Genomic DNA, 15839 nt, shown 5'->3' with positions numbered 1-15839 from the left:
TTCCAAAATGCCTACTTATCAGAGAAAGCGTGATTGCTCTGTTTTAAACACTGAAGAGCAAGAGGACGCTGATGATATCTGTTCTGACATACCCTCACACCTATCTGAAGGGGCCAGGAGGGAGGTTTTGTCTGAGGGAGAAATTTCAGATTCAGGGAAAATTTCTCAAGCAGAACCTGATATTGTAACTTTTAAATTTAAATTTCAACATCTCCACGCACTACTTAAGGAGGTATTATCTACTCTGGATGATTGTGACAATTTGGTCATTCCAGAGAAATTAGGTAAGATGGACAAGTTCCTAGAGGTTCCGGTGCCCCCCAATGTTTTTCCTATACCCAAGCGGGTGGCGGACATAGTAAATAAGGAGTGGGAAAGGCCCGGCATACCTTTTTGTCCTCCCCCTATATTTAAGAAATTAGTTCCTATAGTCGACCCCAGAAAGGACTTATAGCATACAGTCCCCAAGGTCGAGGGGGCGGTTTCTACTCTAAACAAACGCACTTCTATTCCTATAGAAGATAGTTGTGCTTTCAAGATCCTATGGATTAAAGGTTAGAGGGTTTGCTTAAAAAGATGTTTGTTCAGCAAGGTTACCTTCTACAACCAATTTCATGCATTGTTGCTGTCACTACAGCTGCGTGTTTCTGGTTCGAAGAACTAGAAAAGTCGCTCAATAAAGAATCTTCGTACGAGGAGGTTTTGGACAGAGTTCAAGCTCTTAAATTGGCTAACTCTTTTTTATTTTAGATGCCGCTTTGCAATTAGCTAGATTAGCGGCGAATAATTCAGGGTTTGCTATCGTGGCGCGCAGAGCGCTTTTGCTTAACATCCCTTTCAAGGGTAAAACACTGTTTGGCCCTGACTTGAAAGAGATTATTTCAGACATCACTGGGGGAAAGGGCCACGCCCTTCCTCTGGATAGGTCTTTTAAGGCTAAAAAGAAGCCAAATTTTCGTCCCTTTCGCAGAAACGGACCAGCCTCAAATTCTACACCCTCTAAGCAAGAGGGTAATACTTCTCAAACCAAGCCAGCCTGGAGGCCGATGCAAGGCTGGAACAAGGGTGAGCAGGCCAAGTCACCTGCCACTGCTACCAAAACAGCATGAAGTGTTGGCCCCCGATCTGGGAAGGATCTGGTGGGGGGCAGACTTTCTCTCTTTGCTCAGGCTGGGGCAAGAGATGTTCAGGATCCTTGGGCGCTAGAAATAGTTTCTCAAGGTTATCTCCTGGAATTCAGGGAACTACCCCCAAGGGGAAGGTTCCACGGGTCTCAATTATCTTCGAACAGGCATTCTTACACTGTGTAGAAGACCTGTTAAGCATGGGAGTGATTCATCCTGTTCCATTAGGAGAACAAGGGATGGGTTTTTACTCCAACCTGTTCATAATTCCCAAAAAAGAGGGAACATTCAGACCTATTTTAGATCTCAAGATTCTAAACAAGTTTCTCAGGGTTTCATCATTAGAAATGGAAACCATTCGAACGATCCTTCCTACCATCCAGGAAGGTCAATTCATGACCACGGTGGACTTAAAGGATGCGTACCTACGTATTCCTATCCACAAGGAACATTTTCGGTTCCTAAGGTTCGCCTTTCTGGACAAGCATTACCTGTGGCACTTCCATTCGGATTAGCCACTGCTCCAAGGATTTTCACAAGGGTACTAGGGTCCCTTCTAGCGGTGCTAAGACCAAGGGGCATTGCAGTAGTACCTTACTTGGACGACATCCTGATTCAAGTGTCGTCTCTGTCAAAAGCAAGGGCTCATACGGACATTGTCCTAGCCTTTCTCAGATCTCACAGGTGGAAAGTGAACATAGAAAAAAGTTCTCTGTCCCCGTCAACAAGAGTTCCCTTCTTGGGAACAATAATAGTTTCCTTAGAAATGAAGGTTTTTCTGACAGAGGCCAGAAAATCAAAACTTCTAAGCTCTTGTCAGGTACTTCATTCTGTTCTTCTTCCTTCCATAGCGCAGTCCATGGAAGTAATAGGTTTGATGGTTGCGGCAATGGACATAGTTCCTTTTGCACGAATTCATCTAAGACCATTGCACCTGGGCATGCTCAGACAGTGGAATGGGGACTATACAGACTTGTCTCCGACGATACAAGTAGATCAAATAACCAGAGATTCACTCCGTTGGTGGCTGACCCTGGACAACCTGTCACAGGCAATGAGCTTCCGCAGACCAGAATAGGTCATTGTCACGACCGACGCCAGTCTGGTGGGCTGGGGCGAGGTCTGGGAACCCCTGAAAACTCAGGGTCTATGGTTTCGGGAAGACTCTCTTCTCCCGATAAACATAATGGAACTGAGAGCGATATTCAATGCTCTCAAGGCTTGGCCTCGACTAGCAAAGGCCAAATTCATAAGGTTTCAATCAGACATCATGACGACTGTTACATATATCAACCATCAGGGGGTAACAAGGAGTTCCCTGGCGATGGAGGAGCATCCGGGGGAGTGGGAACTCCATCTGGAAATCTTTGCCCAAATAACTCAATTATGGGGCATTCCAGACATGGTTCTGATGGCCTCTCGTCAGAACTTCATGGTCCCTTGTTACGGGTCCAAATCCAGGGATCCCAAGGCGACTCTATTGGATACAATAGTAGCACCTTGGATCTTCAACCTAGCTTATGTATTCCCACCGTTTCCTCTCATTCCCAGGCTGGTAGCCAGGATCAATCTGGAGAGGGCTTCGGTGACCTTGATAGTTCCTGTGTGGCCACGCAGGACTTGGTATGCAGACCTGGTGAATGTGTCATCGGCTCCACCATGGAAGCTACCTTTGAGACAGGACCTTCTTATTCAGGGTCCATTCGAACATCCGAATCTGGTTTTCCTCCAACTGACTGCTTGGAGTTTGAACGCTTGATTTTATCAAAGCGTGGGTTTTCAGATTCTGTAATAGATACTCTTATTCAGGCTAGAAAGCCTGTAACTAGAAAAATTTACCATAAAATATGGAAAAAATATATCTGTTGGTGTGAATCTAAAGGATTCCCATGGAACAAGATAAAAATTCCTAAGTTTCTTTCCTTTCTACAAGAAGGTTTGGAGAAAGGATTTTCTGCGAGTTCTCTGAAGGGACAGATCTCTGTTTTATCTGTTTTACTTCACAAAAGGCTGGCAGCTGTGCCAGACGTTTAAGCGTTTGTTCAGGCTCTGGTTAGAATCAAGCCTGTTTACAGACCTTTGACTCTTCCCTGGAGTCTTAATCTAGTTCTTTCAGTTCTTCAAGGGGTTCTGTTTGAACCCTTACATTCCGTAGATATTAAGTTATTATCTTGGAAAGTTTTGTTTTAGGTTGCAATTTCTTCCGCTAGAAGAGTTTCTGAGTTATCTGCTCTGCAGTGTTCTCCGCCCTATCTGGTCCATGCAGATAAGGTGGTTTTTACGTACTGAGCCTGGTTTTCTTCCGAAGGTTGTTTCCAACAAAAATATTAACCAGGATATAGTTGTACCTTCTTTGTGTCCGAATCCAGATTCATAGAAGGAACGTTTGTTACACAATTTGGACGTTGTCCGTGCTCTAAAATTCTATTTAGAGGCTACAAAGGATTTCAGACAAACATCTTCCTTGTTTGTTGTTTATTCTGGTAAAAGGAGAGGTCAAAAAGCAACTTCTACCTCTCTATCTTTTTGGCTTAAAAGCATCATCAGATTGGCTTATGAGACTGCCGGACGGCAGCCTCCTGAAAGAATCACAGCTCATTCCACTAGGGCCGTGGCTTCCACATGGGCCTTTAAGAACGAGGCTTCTGTTGATCAGATATGTAAGGCAGCGACTTGGTCTTCACTGCACACTTTTACCAAATTTTACAAATTTGATACTTTTGCTTCTTCTGAGGCTATTTTTGGGAGAAAGGTTTTGCAAACCGTGGTGCCTTCCATCTAGGTGACCTGATTTGCTCCCTCCCATCATCCGTGTCCTAAAGCTTTGGTATTGGTTTCCACAAGTAAGGATGACGCCGTGGACCGGACACACCTATGTTGGAGAAAACAGAATTTATGTTTACCTGATAAATTACTTTCTCCAACGGTGTGTCCGGTCCACGGCCCGCCCTGGTTTTTTAATCAGGTCTGATGATTTATTTTCTTTAACTAGTCACCACGGTATCATATGATTTCTCCTATGCAAATATTCCTCCTTTACGTCGGTCGAATGACTGGGGAAGGCGGAGCCTAGGAGGGATCATGTGACTAGCTTTGCTGGGCTCTTTGCCATTTCCTGTTGGGGAAGAGAATATCCCACAAGTAAGGATGACGCCGTGGACCGGACACACCGTTGGAGAAAGTAATTTATCAGGTAAACATAAATTCTGTTTTTTTTATTTTTTCTTAAACGGGGAGAGTCCACAAAGCATTCATTACGTTTGGGAATTCAGAACCTGGCCACCAGGAGGAGGCAAACACACCCCAGCTAAAGGCTTTTAATACCTCCCCCACTTCCCTCATCCCCCGTCATTCTTTGCCTTTCGATACAGGAGGTTGGCAGAGAAGTGTCAGAAGATTTAAAGTTAGTCTCTTATGGAGGGTAGTACTCTCTGGAATGTCCTGTCAGCCTCTCAGTGAGAGCTTGGATGAAAGTTAGAGTCCGGAGATGCAAGGAGAGTCTTTCTGCGAAACCATCCCGACTCATATTAACAGCACCTTGGCAATCAGCGTTAACTAGTTTCGCTGCCTGCTTTGTTCGCTCAAGTCCATGTCAGAAGAGAGGCTACTATCTGTCACACTTGAAGGGCCATGTTCCTGTTCCATGGCGTAGATTCCGGTAAGATAGTTTCATTTTACTTAAGATGTGTAAAATGTAAAGTAAACAAAGAAGTCAGGGTCTCAGGACTCCTTTATCTTATGAAATCGAGGGTTAATATCTCCTAAGGGGGGTTATTGAAAATGGGGGACTTTAATCATGTCATGTTCCGATATAGCCACGAGCCCACATATCCGTACACATTTAGCAGACAAAATCACATAACTGCCTTTTTGTCAGCCTACATGGTATACCTTGTGACCGGGAGTGGTCACATTTCTAGTCACCATTTCCGTATTCCTGACCGCGTGGTGGAGAGTCTGTTCGCTAGGTGTCTGGGTGATAGGAGGTGGTGAGTGACCCAGCCATTAGTGTGGTGTAAGGTGTCTTATTTTATTTTTCCTATCCATAATTTGTATCCTAGTTATGGAGGACTGATATTTTTTTTTTTTTTGGAGACGGATGTCTCTGATTCGGATTCTACTTCTTGCGAGGAGTATGAAATGGCCCGGGTAATACATGCCCATCAGTTATGTTCCACATACCGCTTTAGAATGCTCTTTTCTCCCGATCCAGGGAACCTAGAGTCTGCCGAGCCCATCTGCCCATGGGGACCCTTTATCCCGGGTGGCGAGTACCCTAGAACCTTCTTTAACATAATGCCGTTACCCCTTCTCCGGAAGGCAGCTTGTTTTCTCCAGAGGTTACGGCATGGTTCCGCATGGCCATTTCTAAATCTTCCAGGGAGGGAGACGTTGGTGAGATTCTGTCAGTGTTCAGTGAACCAGGGCTCGTGAGGCGAGGGATTGTCTGGGTCAGATCAGCCCTCAGGGGAAGCGGTTGCCTCTGAGGCTTCAGGGGCCCAATCCTTGGGGTCATCAGTTCCCCCGGCAGAGGTGAGTCTATAGACTGGCACGCCTTTGTGTCCTGCTGCAACTTGTTTTGGCCGTACTGGAGGATCCCAACCCGGAGAGGTTGAGGGGTCCTCGGTCTTCTGCTCCAGATGGCAAGCTGGGTTAGACCTGGGGGGATGAAGTTAATCTCCTTATTGTTAAACAAATTGTATAGGCTAGAAGGAGCGCTTTGATCTCTTTGAAGGGATCTTAGTTGTGTATAGTCAAAGGGTTATTTAAGAAATGATCTGTGTAAGTTTAAAATGTATACATATTTATTTCAAAAATAAGTTATTAAAACCAATCACAACTGCTAAAAACGAACATTAATAACAACTGTCTTCCTAAAATATACTAACAATCTCTCTTAATGTAAGATCTTGCCTGGGTCTACTAAATATTGGTGATACTTTACAGTACTATATAATGATTAAAATTCCTTGAAATACCTTAAAAAATACTTATAAATAGAGTAAAATAAACTTATGTTGAAATTAATACAATAGTAAGTGCTATATGTGTGTAAAAGGTAATGCTGAGAGTTCCAAAAAATGTATAAAAATATGACCTTTAGGTGTACACCCTTTTTAAAGGTATTCTAGAGTCAATAATCACAAGCGGCGTGAAAGTGAATAAAAAATAAAAAATTGTGATAAAAAATTGTGATACAAAAATATAGTTCATGTGAAAAAATATATCAAGTGAAAAAATAGTCCAAGTGAATGTTATTGTCTTTTATAAGAATATATATATTGGTGTCTTTTTGAAATTATATCCTTGTGATCCGTATCCTAAGAAGAGTTGTCCAACTGTTCTTCAAATGGCACAATTATAATCCACTTTGGGTGTATCCATAAATCTTTAAACCTAAGTGAAAAAATAATAATAAATAAATATAATAAACATACATAGTGCAATATGCTTTACTAAAAGTGGCTGAATAGGTATTAAACTCACCGATTAGGGACCTGAGCCGTGAATATCAGTAACAATCTACGCGTTTCGATCCTCCTGGATCTTTCTCAAGACTATACACAGCTAAGATCCCTTCAAAGAGATCAAAGCGCTCCTTCTAGCCTATACAATTTGTTTAACTTCTTAAAATCTGATCGGGAGATTTTGCACATAGGAGCTGGTGTAGTGGCATTCTTGGTGCTGGAGCTATATATTGTTTAAATAATCTCCTTATTGTCCCAGATTTATATCTTTATCTAGGGTATCTTATTCCAGTCTGAGCTTCAGGAAAATGGGACCTCTGATGGGCGGGCCTGTCAGTGTAACCATTTTTCTTGGGCGTTCACCTGTGGGTGCTGCCCTCTTTGTCGTTTATCCAGTTAGGATGTATTTGTTTTGGTTTTTGGGAAGCTCACATTTGTTATATTTTCCTCATTGGTAAACATTTTATTCTCTGGCATTCAACACTAGTGATTTTGTGGTCGCTTGAACACTTCTATGGAAGTTGTATGTTATTTTTTTCACAACTCTAAGTTCTATGGCTTTGAAATTTCTGTGACCTGGTTTAGTTCTGGAATGCCCGCTGTAGCAGACTGGTCCTGGTCAGGCGCTGGGTTCTAGTCCTTTTAGTGTCTATACCATCCACGTGGTGCTGGGATATCTGGTTAACCCAGTTGGTTGGCAAGTTTTCGTTCAGATGAGAGGTTTCTTATGCTTCAATGGAATAGAGAAACATTCTCTGTCTCGGGAGTCCCGGGTTTAAATCTGGGCAAGGTTGTGACATGTAGATGTACGTTTTAAACATCATTTTCCCCCTTTGGCATATATTCCCTGTGAATAGAGATGGCCAGGAAGATGAACTCCATGTGAGTTAATTTTTCTTTAAGAGTTTTCCATCAGGATGGTTATCGTTGCTTCTTTTTGGGCAGAGGATCAAGGGGTTTGTTCAGTCCTCTTGGTCCTGTGCCCGTTTTGCCAAGGTTTGGACGGTTCCTGCTAAGAAACCTTCCGAGGGTCTTCAACCTCGGGGCTATTTCTCTCCATTTCCATTTGATCTGGAGATCTAGTAGTCTCCTTACTTTGGAGTACCAGGTTGGGCGGGGGTTTTATCCCTCTTGTGGTACTCCCCGCCCCCCAACAAGGTGTCCTAGACCTCATTTATTTCCCCCCCCTTGTCTGGGGATGGTCTTCGGGTTCGGAAGATCAGGTATTCCTCATTGATTCTAGTTTGTTCCCACGCTTGGACTATAGAGAATGCGTTGATATCTTTGGGGGTCCTGGATCTACCCCTTCATCATATCTCTTGCTATGTGGTTCTTAGGGATATTGATGTTAGTCATCCTATTGTCCCTTGGTCCTAGGGGTTACCGGAAGGGGACCTAGATGGATCGTTCTGATTTTTAGTCTGTTGCATAGGTGCCTTTTTTTTTTTTTTTTTTTTTTTTTGACTGTTGATCTGGAGGGTATTGTACCTCGAAAGTTGAAGTATCTGTTTGTATCTGGGATGCTTCATGAATATCCAGTGCCCTAGGGCCTTTGGTGATGCAGTATTGCATTTTCTAGGATTCTCTGTATGAGGTAGTCCTATGGTTCCTCAGAGGTTCCTTGTCTGTGCTGGCTCTGGTTTCCGGGTACTAGGTCGTTTGGTCTTAGTCTAGGATATCTGACTGGACTTCCTAGTTGGATCCTGGAGGCATTTAGTCCTTAAGGTTGAATCTTCCGCATGTTCCTTTGGGCAGAGATTTAAGAAGGGCTTGATGGCTTGTTCGCTGCCTAGCAAGCGGGAGATTGTTCTTATTGCAGCAGTTCCATTCTATGGGTGGGCTCGCTGGCCGTCTGACTCCTGGACCGGCTGTTGCAGCCGGAGGGTGTTTTGTTCTGTTTTCCTTCTGATAGATGACTTATGCTCCATACCTGAGGGTGGTTGAGCAGGTGTTTTTTTTTTTTTTTTTTTGTTTTTCCGTGTCCCTCCCATTAGATGGAGCAGGATATACTATAGTGTCCACCTAATGTTCGAAGGGGGGTCCCTCGACCTGGCGGCACTGTGTTCACACTGTTGTGTCAGTGTGGGGTCTCCAATTGAGAAGCAGATTTTCTCAGTCAGTCTCTTCACCCAGGCAAAGGATTTCTGAATCAGGAAGTTTTCAACAAAATTGTGAGACATTGGGATCTGCCAGAGAGAGATCTTATGCATTCTGATTTGAATCTCAAACTGCCTCAGTATTGTGCCAGGTCTCTGGACCCCTTGGGCAAGTTTGACGACTTAGTGGTCCCTCATTTTGTTCAACCTGATTTACAGCTTTAGTGTGTGTGCTGCTATCCAGGGTGAAAGCCAAAATCAAGCAGGAACCATCCTCAGCCATTCTGATTGCTTCAGCGTCTCTTCGCAGGATTTGGTATGTGGATCTGGTGCAGATGTACTTGTTCCCACCTTGGAAGCTTCCTCTAAGAAAAGATCTCTCTCAAGGCCCTTTTTAATCAAGATTTTAAGGCTCTTGAATGGTTAATATTGTCTCAGAGGTGTTGATGACAAGAATATTGATGCCCAGATTCAGGCTAGGAAACCTGTTACTATATGTATTTATCATAAAATCCGGGAAACCTTTTTTTTTGTTTTGGTTCTCGTAAAGGTTAGTGTTGGAATTTTTAGAATGCAGAAAGACCTAGATAAAGGTTTATCAGCGAGTACTCTGAAGGGTCAGATTTCAGCTAAAATTCATGATTTTCAGGCTCTGATCAGAATTAAACCAGTTATTAAAGGGACATAAAACCCAGGAAATAGTGCTACCATGTATTGCTCTTGCTAATGTATATCATTGTTTAAAAACTGCTGCCATATAGTGCTGCAGACACGTGCACAAATGATAAGAAAACAAATACAATTTGATAATAGAAGTACATTTGAAAGTTGTTTAAAATTGTATGTTCTATCTGAATCATGAAATAAAAAATCTGTAATGTTCTTTTTTAAATCTAGTTTCTCCTCCTTGGATTAATTAATTTGGATGTGAGGTTCTTCACATTCTTTCTTTTTGAGCTGATTCATGGTTTAGACGTTTTTAGCTTTTATTCTAGAAGGTTAATTTTTCTTCTAGCTATTTCTTCGACTAGAAGAATCTCTGAACTTTCAGCTTTGTCATGCTAACCTCATTTTCAGACTTTTAATCAGGATAAGGCTGTACTTTGCACTAGCTATTTTTGTCCTTAAGATGGAATTTGCAGATACTGCAAATCGGAAAATTGTGTTTTCTTTCATGTAATTAACAAGAGTCCATGAGCTAGTGACGTATGGGATATACATTCCTACCAGGAGGGGCAAAGTTTCCCAAACCTTAAAATGCCTATAAATACACCCCTCACCACACCCACAAATCAGTTTTACAAACTTTGCCTCCAAGGGAGGTGGTGAAGTAAGTTTGTGCTAGATTCTACGTTGATATGCGCTCCGCAGCAAGTTGGAGCCCGGTTTTCCTCTCAGCGTGCAGTGAATGTCAGAGGGATGTGAAGAGAGTATTGCCTATTGAATGCAGTGATCTCCTTCTACGGGGTCTATTTCATAAGGTTCTCTGTTATCGGTCGTAGAGATTCATCTCTTACCTCCCTTTTCAGATCGACGATATACTCTTATATTTACCATTTCCTCTACTGATTCTCGTTTCAGTACTGGTTTGGCTTTCTACAAACATGTAGATGAGTGTCCTGGGGTAAGTAAGTCTTATTTTCTGTGACACTCTAAGCTATGGTTGGGCACTTTATTTATAAAGTTCTAAATATATGTATTCAAACATTTATTTGCCTTGACTCAGAATGTTCAACTTTCCTTATTTCCAGACAGTCAGTTTCATATTTGGGATTATGCTCGTTTGTTCTGCTGGTAGCTCCGGCATGGCCTCACAGGTTTTGGTATGCGGATCCTGTCCGGATGGCCTCTTGCCAACCGTGGACTCTTCCGTTAAGACCAGACCTTTTGTCTCAAGGTCCTTTTTTTCCATCAGGATCTGAAATCCTTAAATTTAAAGGTATGGAGATTGAACGCTTGATTCTTGGTCAAAGAGGTTTCTCTGACTCTGTGATTAATACTATGTTACAGGCTCGTAAATCTGTATCCAGAGAGATATATTATAGAGTCTGGAAGACTTATATTTCTTGGTGTCTTTCTCATCATTTTTCTTGGCATTCTTTTAGAATACCGAGAATATTACAATTTCTTCAGGATGGTTTAGATAAGGGTTTGTCCGCAAGTTCCTTGAAAGGTCAAATCTCTGCTCTTTCTGTTCTTTTTCACAGAAAGATTGCTATTCTTCCTGATATTCATTGTTTTGTACAAGCTTTGGTTCGTATAAAGCCTGTCATTTAGTCAATTTCTCCTCCTTGGAGTTTGAATTTGGTTCTGGGGGCTCTTCAAGCTCCTCCATTTGAACCTATGCATTCATTGGATATTAAATTACTTTCTTGGAAAGTTTTGTTCCTTTTGGCCATCTCTTCTGCCAGAAGAGTTTCTGAATTATCTGCTCTTTCTTGTGAGTCTCCTTTTCTGATTCTTCATCAGGATAAGGCGGTGTTGCGAACTTCTTTTGAATTTTTACCTAAAGTTGTGAATTCCAACAACATTAGTAGAGAAATTGTGGTTCCTTCATTATGTCCTAATCCTAAGAATTCTAAGGAGAAATCGTTGCATTCTTTGGATGTTGTTAGAGCTTTGAAATATTATGTTGAAGCTACGAAATCTTTCTGTAAGACTTCTAGTCTATTTGTTATCTTTTCCGGTTCTAGGAAAGGCCAGAAAGCTTCTGCCATTTCTTTGGCATCTTGGTTGAAATCTTTAATTCATCTTGCCTATGTTGAGTCGGGTAAAATTCCGCCTCAGAGAATTACAGCTCATTCTACTAGGTCAGTATCTACTTCCTGGGCGTTTAGGAATGAAGCTTCGGTTGACCAGATCTGCAAAGCAGCAACTTGGTCCTCTTTGCATACTTTTACTAAATTCTACCATTTTGATGTATTTTCTTCTTCTGAAGCAGTTTTTGGTAGAAAAGTTCTTCAGGCAGCGGTTTCAGTTTGAATCTTCTGCTTATGTTTTTTGTTAAACTTTATTTTGGGTGTGGATTATTTTCAGCAGGAATTGGCTGTCTTTATTTTATCCCTCCCTCTCTAGTGACTCTTGTGTGGAAAGATCCACATCTTGGGTAGTCATTATCCCATACGTCACTAGCTCATGGACTCTTGTTAATTACATGAAAGAAAACATAATTTATGTAAGAACTTACCTGATAAATTCATTTCTTTCATATTAACAAGAGTCCATGAGGCCCACCCTTTTTTGTGGTGGTTATGATTTTTTTGTATAAAGCACAATTATTCCAATTCCTTATTTTATATGCTTCGCACTTTTTTTCTTATCACCCCACTTCTTGGCTATTCGTTAAACTGATTTGTGGGTGTGGTGAGGGGTGTATTTATAGGCATTTTAAGGTTTGGGAAACTTTGCCCCTCCTGGTAGGAATGTATATCCCATACGTCACTAGCTCATGGACTCTTGTTAATATGAAAGAAATGAATTTATCAGGTAAGTTCTTACATAAATTATGTTTTTTCTTTTTGTCCAGCTCCTAAGAATTCCAAGGATAGTCTTCAAAATGTATATGTTGTAAGAGCTCTTAAATATTATGTAGACGCCACAAAAGATTTCAGACTTTCTTCTTTTTATTCATTTTTCTGGTATTCACAAAGGTGAGAAAGCTATGGCTGTTACTTTAACAGCTTGGTTTAAAGCCTTAATTCTCAAGGCTTATTTGGTTGTAGGAAAAGCTCCCTCTGAGTGCATTACTTACTGCTCATTACACTAGAGCAGTGGTGGCGAACCATGGCCCTTTAGATGTTTCAGAACTACATGTCCCATGATACTGGACTGTGCCTAAGCATCATGGGAAATGTAGTTCTGAGACATCTGGAGTGCCAATGGGAATATTGCTTCACATGATGGCTTGTGGATACGCAACTTCATGAAAGATATTTTATAATTTTTGTCACTATAAAATTGTAAAAAAAGTTTACTTTGTGCAAACTCACTATGTATAAGGGTCAGAGTAGCTTGTGTGCAGTCATTTAGCGTCAGCTGCTATTTATTACCTGGCATTCTAAACATGCTACTTACGCCCTAATATAAGGAAAGGAGAAGGAAACAATTATTGCTGAATTAAATATTAACAGCTTTTTTTTTTGTTTTGTTTTTTCCTTTATAGCTCCTTGGAATAATCTTTTCTTGCTGCTTGATGAAGGGAATCCGCAGTGGATATGAAGTCATGTGATCACTGCTGGGGAGGATTATGCTGTGATGTCACTTCCTGTGCTGTCATAGTGAAACAGAGGGGCATATGCTATATAAGCAATGTAAATGGCACTTTCCATTCTCTGCTTTGACTTGGCGGGACATGTCGTCACTTCCTGTGTGCTATAAATACTTTTGCACCACCAATTCATTTGTTTTTATTTTTTATAAATATATATATATATATGGTTAATGTGTTGAGCAGAATCTTTTTCTTTCTTTCTCTATTTTTAGATAATGGTTTCTTTCTGCTTCTGCACATTCTTCATTTAAAACAATGACTTTAATATCTAAAATCTTTTTATATTTCTTGTCCTTTCCACTTGAAGTGTAAACTGTTGTATAAAATGCAAAGCTACATCCATGCTGAAAATGATACATAGTTTGGTTATCAATAAATGACATATTTATTTGTAATCCATTTATTGCCACATTCCTTGTAACAAATTATGCATCTTTAGAAGGTGTGTGCAACATGCTGATAACCATCTGATTCAACGCTCCTCTTGCCATCTGAATCACAGCTCCTCTTGACAGAATCTTACAATAAAATAAAAAGGGTCATTTAGAGTGGGGACATTTTTAATTGTTATACATGTAGATTGTATTCCAATAGTGCCTTCTTGCTATGTTAATGCTAATAGTGGTCATCTCAATAGAGATGGCATTTTTCTTACAGCTACAAAAAGTACTTGTATAGTTTATATGCATAAAATGTGCCATAAGTCTCTCAGGGGATGTACATGATGGCTACAACCAAGAATTAAGGGGAATCTGCATTTGAGAGTAGGTGATTTGATCAAAGTGAGTGAAAGTTTTTATTTTTTCCTTCTCTGTTTCTGGTCCAATAGGCATATTAGTTTGTCTCCCTTTTTGTTTTTGAAAACCAGAGGGTAACATCTCTCCACCAGTTAAGTCTGTCAGGCCTATATCTAGGTGACCATTTTGTACAGAAAAATGCCCAAAAATAAAGTGATCGGAACGGCACCAATATCTGTTTTGGGTTGTATTTTATTCTTTTCTCTCACCTCTTCTTTCACTCTTCTCAGCCTACCTCCTTCCTTTACAAGTAGATTGTACTATAAAACAACTGTACATTGCACTGGCACATGTAGTATTAGTACAGTGTAATAAGGATAATATTGTAGACAGACGCACTCGCTCACATTTATCTGAATTTGTCACTTACAAAATGCCCACCAGCTTCTTTTGGGGGACACTGGATAAAATATCAGACTGAAATTATTCAATAGTGAGCTGTAAATATGTCGTGTTTTTTTCTTTTTTTCTTTCTCTGTATGCATAATTCACACTAACACACAAACTACAAATAAATGTTGTTCCCTATTTACTGAAGTCTGTACATCTCTGCAGTATTTGGTGTCTAAATGATTGACCAGAATCTGATCTCCTTTGCAAACAAATTTCCTTCTACAATGAAGAATTTAGTTTATTTAAAGATACTGTAAAGTCAAATTTAGAATCTTCTAGGTTGATCAGGATGCAAAAGTGGTAGACTTCTACATGTATTATCTTCATCAGCTCTCTTAAATGTAAGGTGATCCATTTCTGGAACCACCGGTAGTATATAAGATTCTCCAGTAGATTTGCTAAGCAGATGAGTAAAAATAAAAACATGATCTCACTTAAAGGAATAATATACCGTTCCCTTAAAGGGACCTGAAACCCAAAATTTGTCTGACTCTCCTATGGTATGGAGAATCCACTACGTCATTCCAATTACTAGTGGGGATATCTAACTCCTGGCCAGCAGGAGGAGGCAAAGAGCCCCCCCCAGCAAAGCGGTTAAGTGTAACTTCCCTTACCCATAATCCCCAGTCATTCTCTTTGCTTCCGTCAATGGAGGATATGCAAAGAAGGTGTCTGAAGATAGTTAATCCTTTTATGGGTACTTTTCCCTGCAAGCAAGGATTGGGGTCTAGCTGTGTCCACGTCAATCTCTGTAGTGAGAGTAGTGTGGTGGCTTTTAGCAGTTAGAAGTAAAGCAAAGACCACCTCACCACCTTCTAACACTTTTGCTACCCCTTTGCAGAAAGCCAAGGTTGGTTACTCTGTTATTTCTTTTACTACAGGTCCCTGACAGTGAGTGGATTACACCTTAGTAGCTGTTATCTGTCTGGCAGCTGGATCCACAGGTAAGTGCCCTTTGCCTTTTAGGTACTGAAGGACAGCAGTTTTGAGGTTAGCCCTCAACTGGATCTATTTCTGGACAACATATCCTTATTTGGTTAAGGGTAATGGTTTTGGGCAGCTTTATTGGCACTTTTATGTGTTAAAAAAGATTCATACTTTGAACTTAACTTCACACAGTGAGACACTTAAGGGGTTAATGTCCCCCAAGGGGCAGGAAAGTTCACTTGGCTGAAGGGATTTTAGGGGGTTAGTACTTCTTTGTAGAGATGGGATACAATAAAGTATGTTTTGAGATTTTTTTCCTGTCATCAGCCGTTTATTATTGCGTGCTTTTTAATGTTGCACATTAAAAATGTTGCACATTTCAATTTCGAGCCGCTCATGTGACGTCCGCTTTTCTGGTATTGAGCTTAGTCTTGTCTGTCTGCTTTGTGGCTGGTTCTTTTGGATCGGAGTTCACCTAAGAGGAGAGACTTTGAATCTTCCTCTTACTAGTGGGATATCTATCTGGTCAGAGTAGTTTTTTAGGTTGACAATATTTTTAATTGGTTCTCAGTATATTTTATATCAGGTTTTCTGTTGCTATGGACTCAGAACGCTATGTTTTAGAGTCCAAAATTGTCCTTCCTATGTAATTCTGTTCTCCTTGCTTAGCAAAGTCTTTAAAATTTAAAGACAAGTTACTCCCTTCTGAGCCAAGTGTGTCTCAGGATGATGCTATGTGCAACATGCCTCGGCTTTCTCTTCAA

General features: G+C 40.9%; 1 protein-coding gene across 1 annotated transcript in view; it reads left to right on the top strand.

Annotated features, from left to right (window-relative positions):
* The window catches only part of CD63 (CD63 molecule), a gene marked incomplete at its 5' end in the record, with an annotated part of 33819 nt that extends 19892 nt beyond the window's left edge, over nt 1-13927 (top strand). The window contains one exon of the mRNA XM_053708091.1: nt 12851-13927. Within this exon, the coding sequence (XP_053564066.1) occupies nt 12851-12916 (66 nt within the window). The remainder of the gene's footprint in view (nt 1-12850) is intronic.
* Between the last annotated feature and the right edge of the window lie 1912 nt (nt 13928-15839).

The sequence above is a fragment of the Bombina bombina genome, chromosome 3 (assembly GCF_027579735.1).
Source record: "Bombina bombina isolate aBomBom1 chromosome 3, aBomBom1.pri, whole genome shotgun sequence".
NCBI classification, from domain to species: domain Eukaryota; kingdom Metazoa; phylum Chordata; class Amphibia; order Anura; family Bombinatoridae; genus Bombina; species Bombina bombina.
This window is presented reverse-complemented; position numbering and strand designations above follow the sequence as displayed.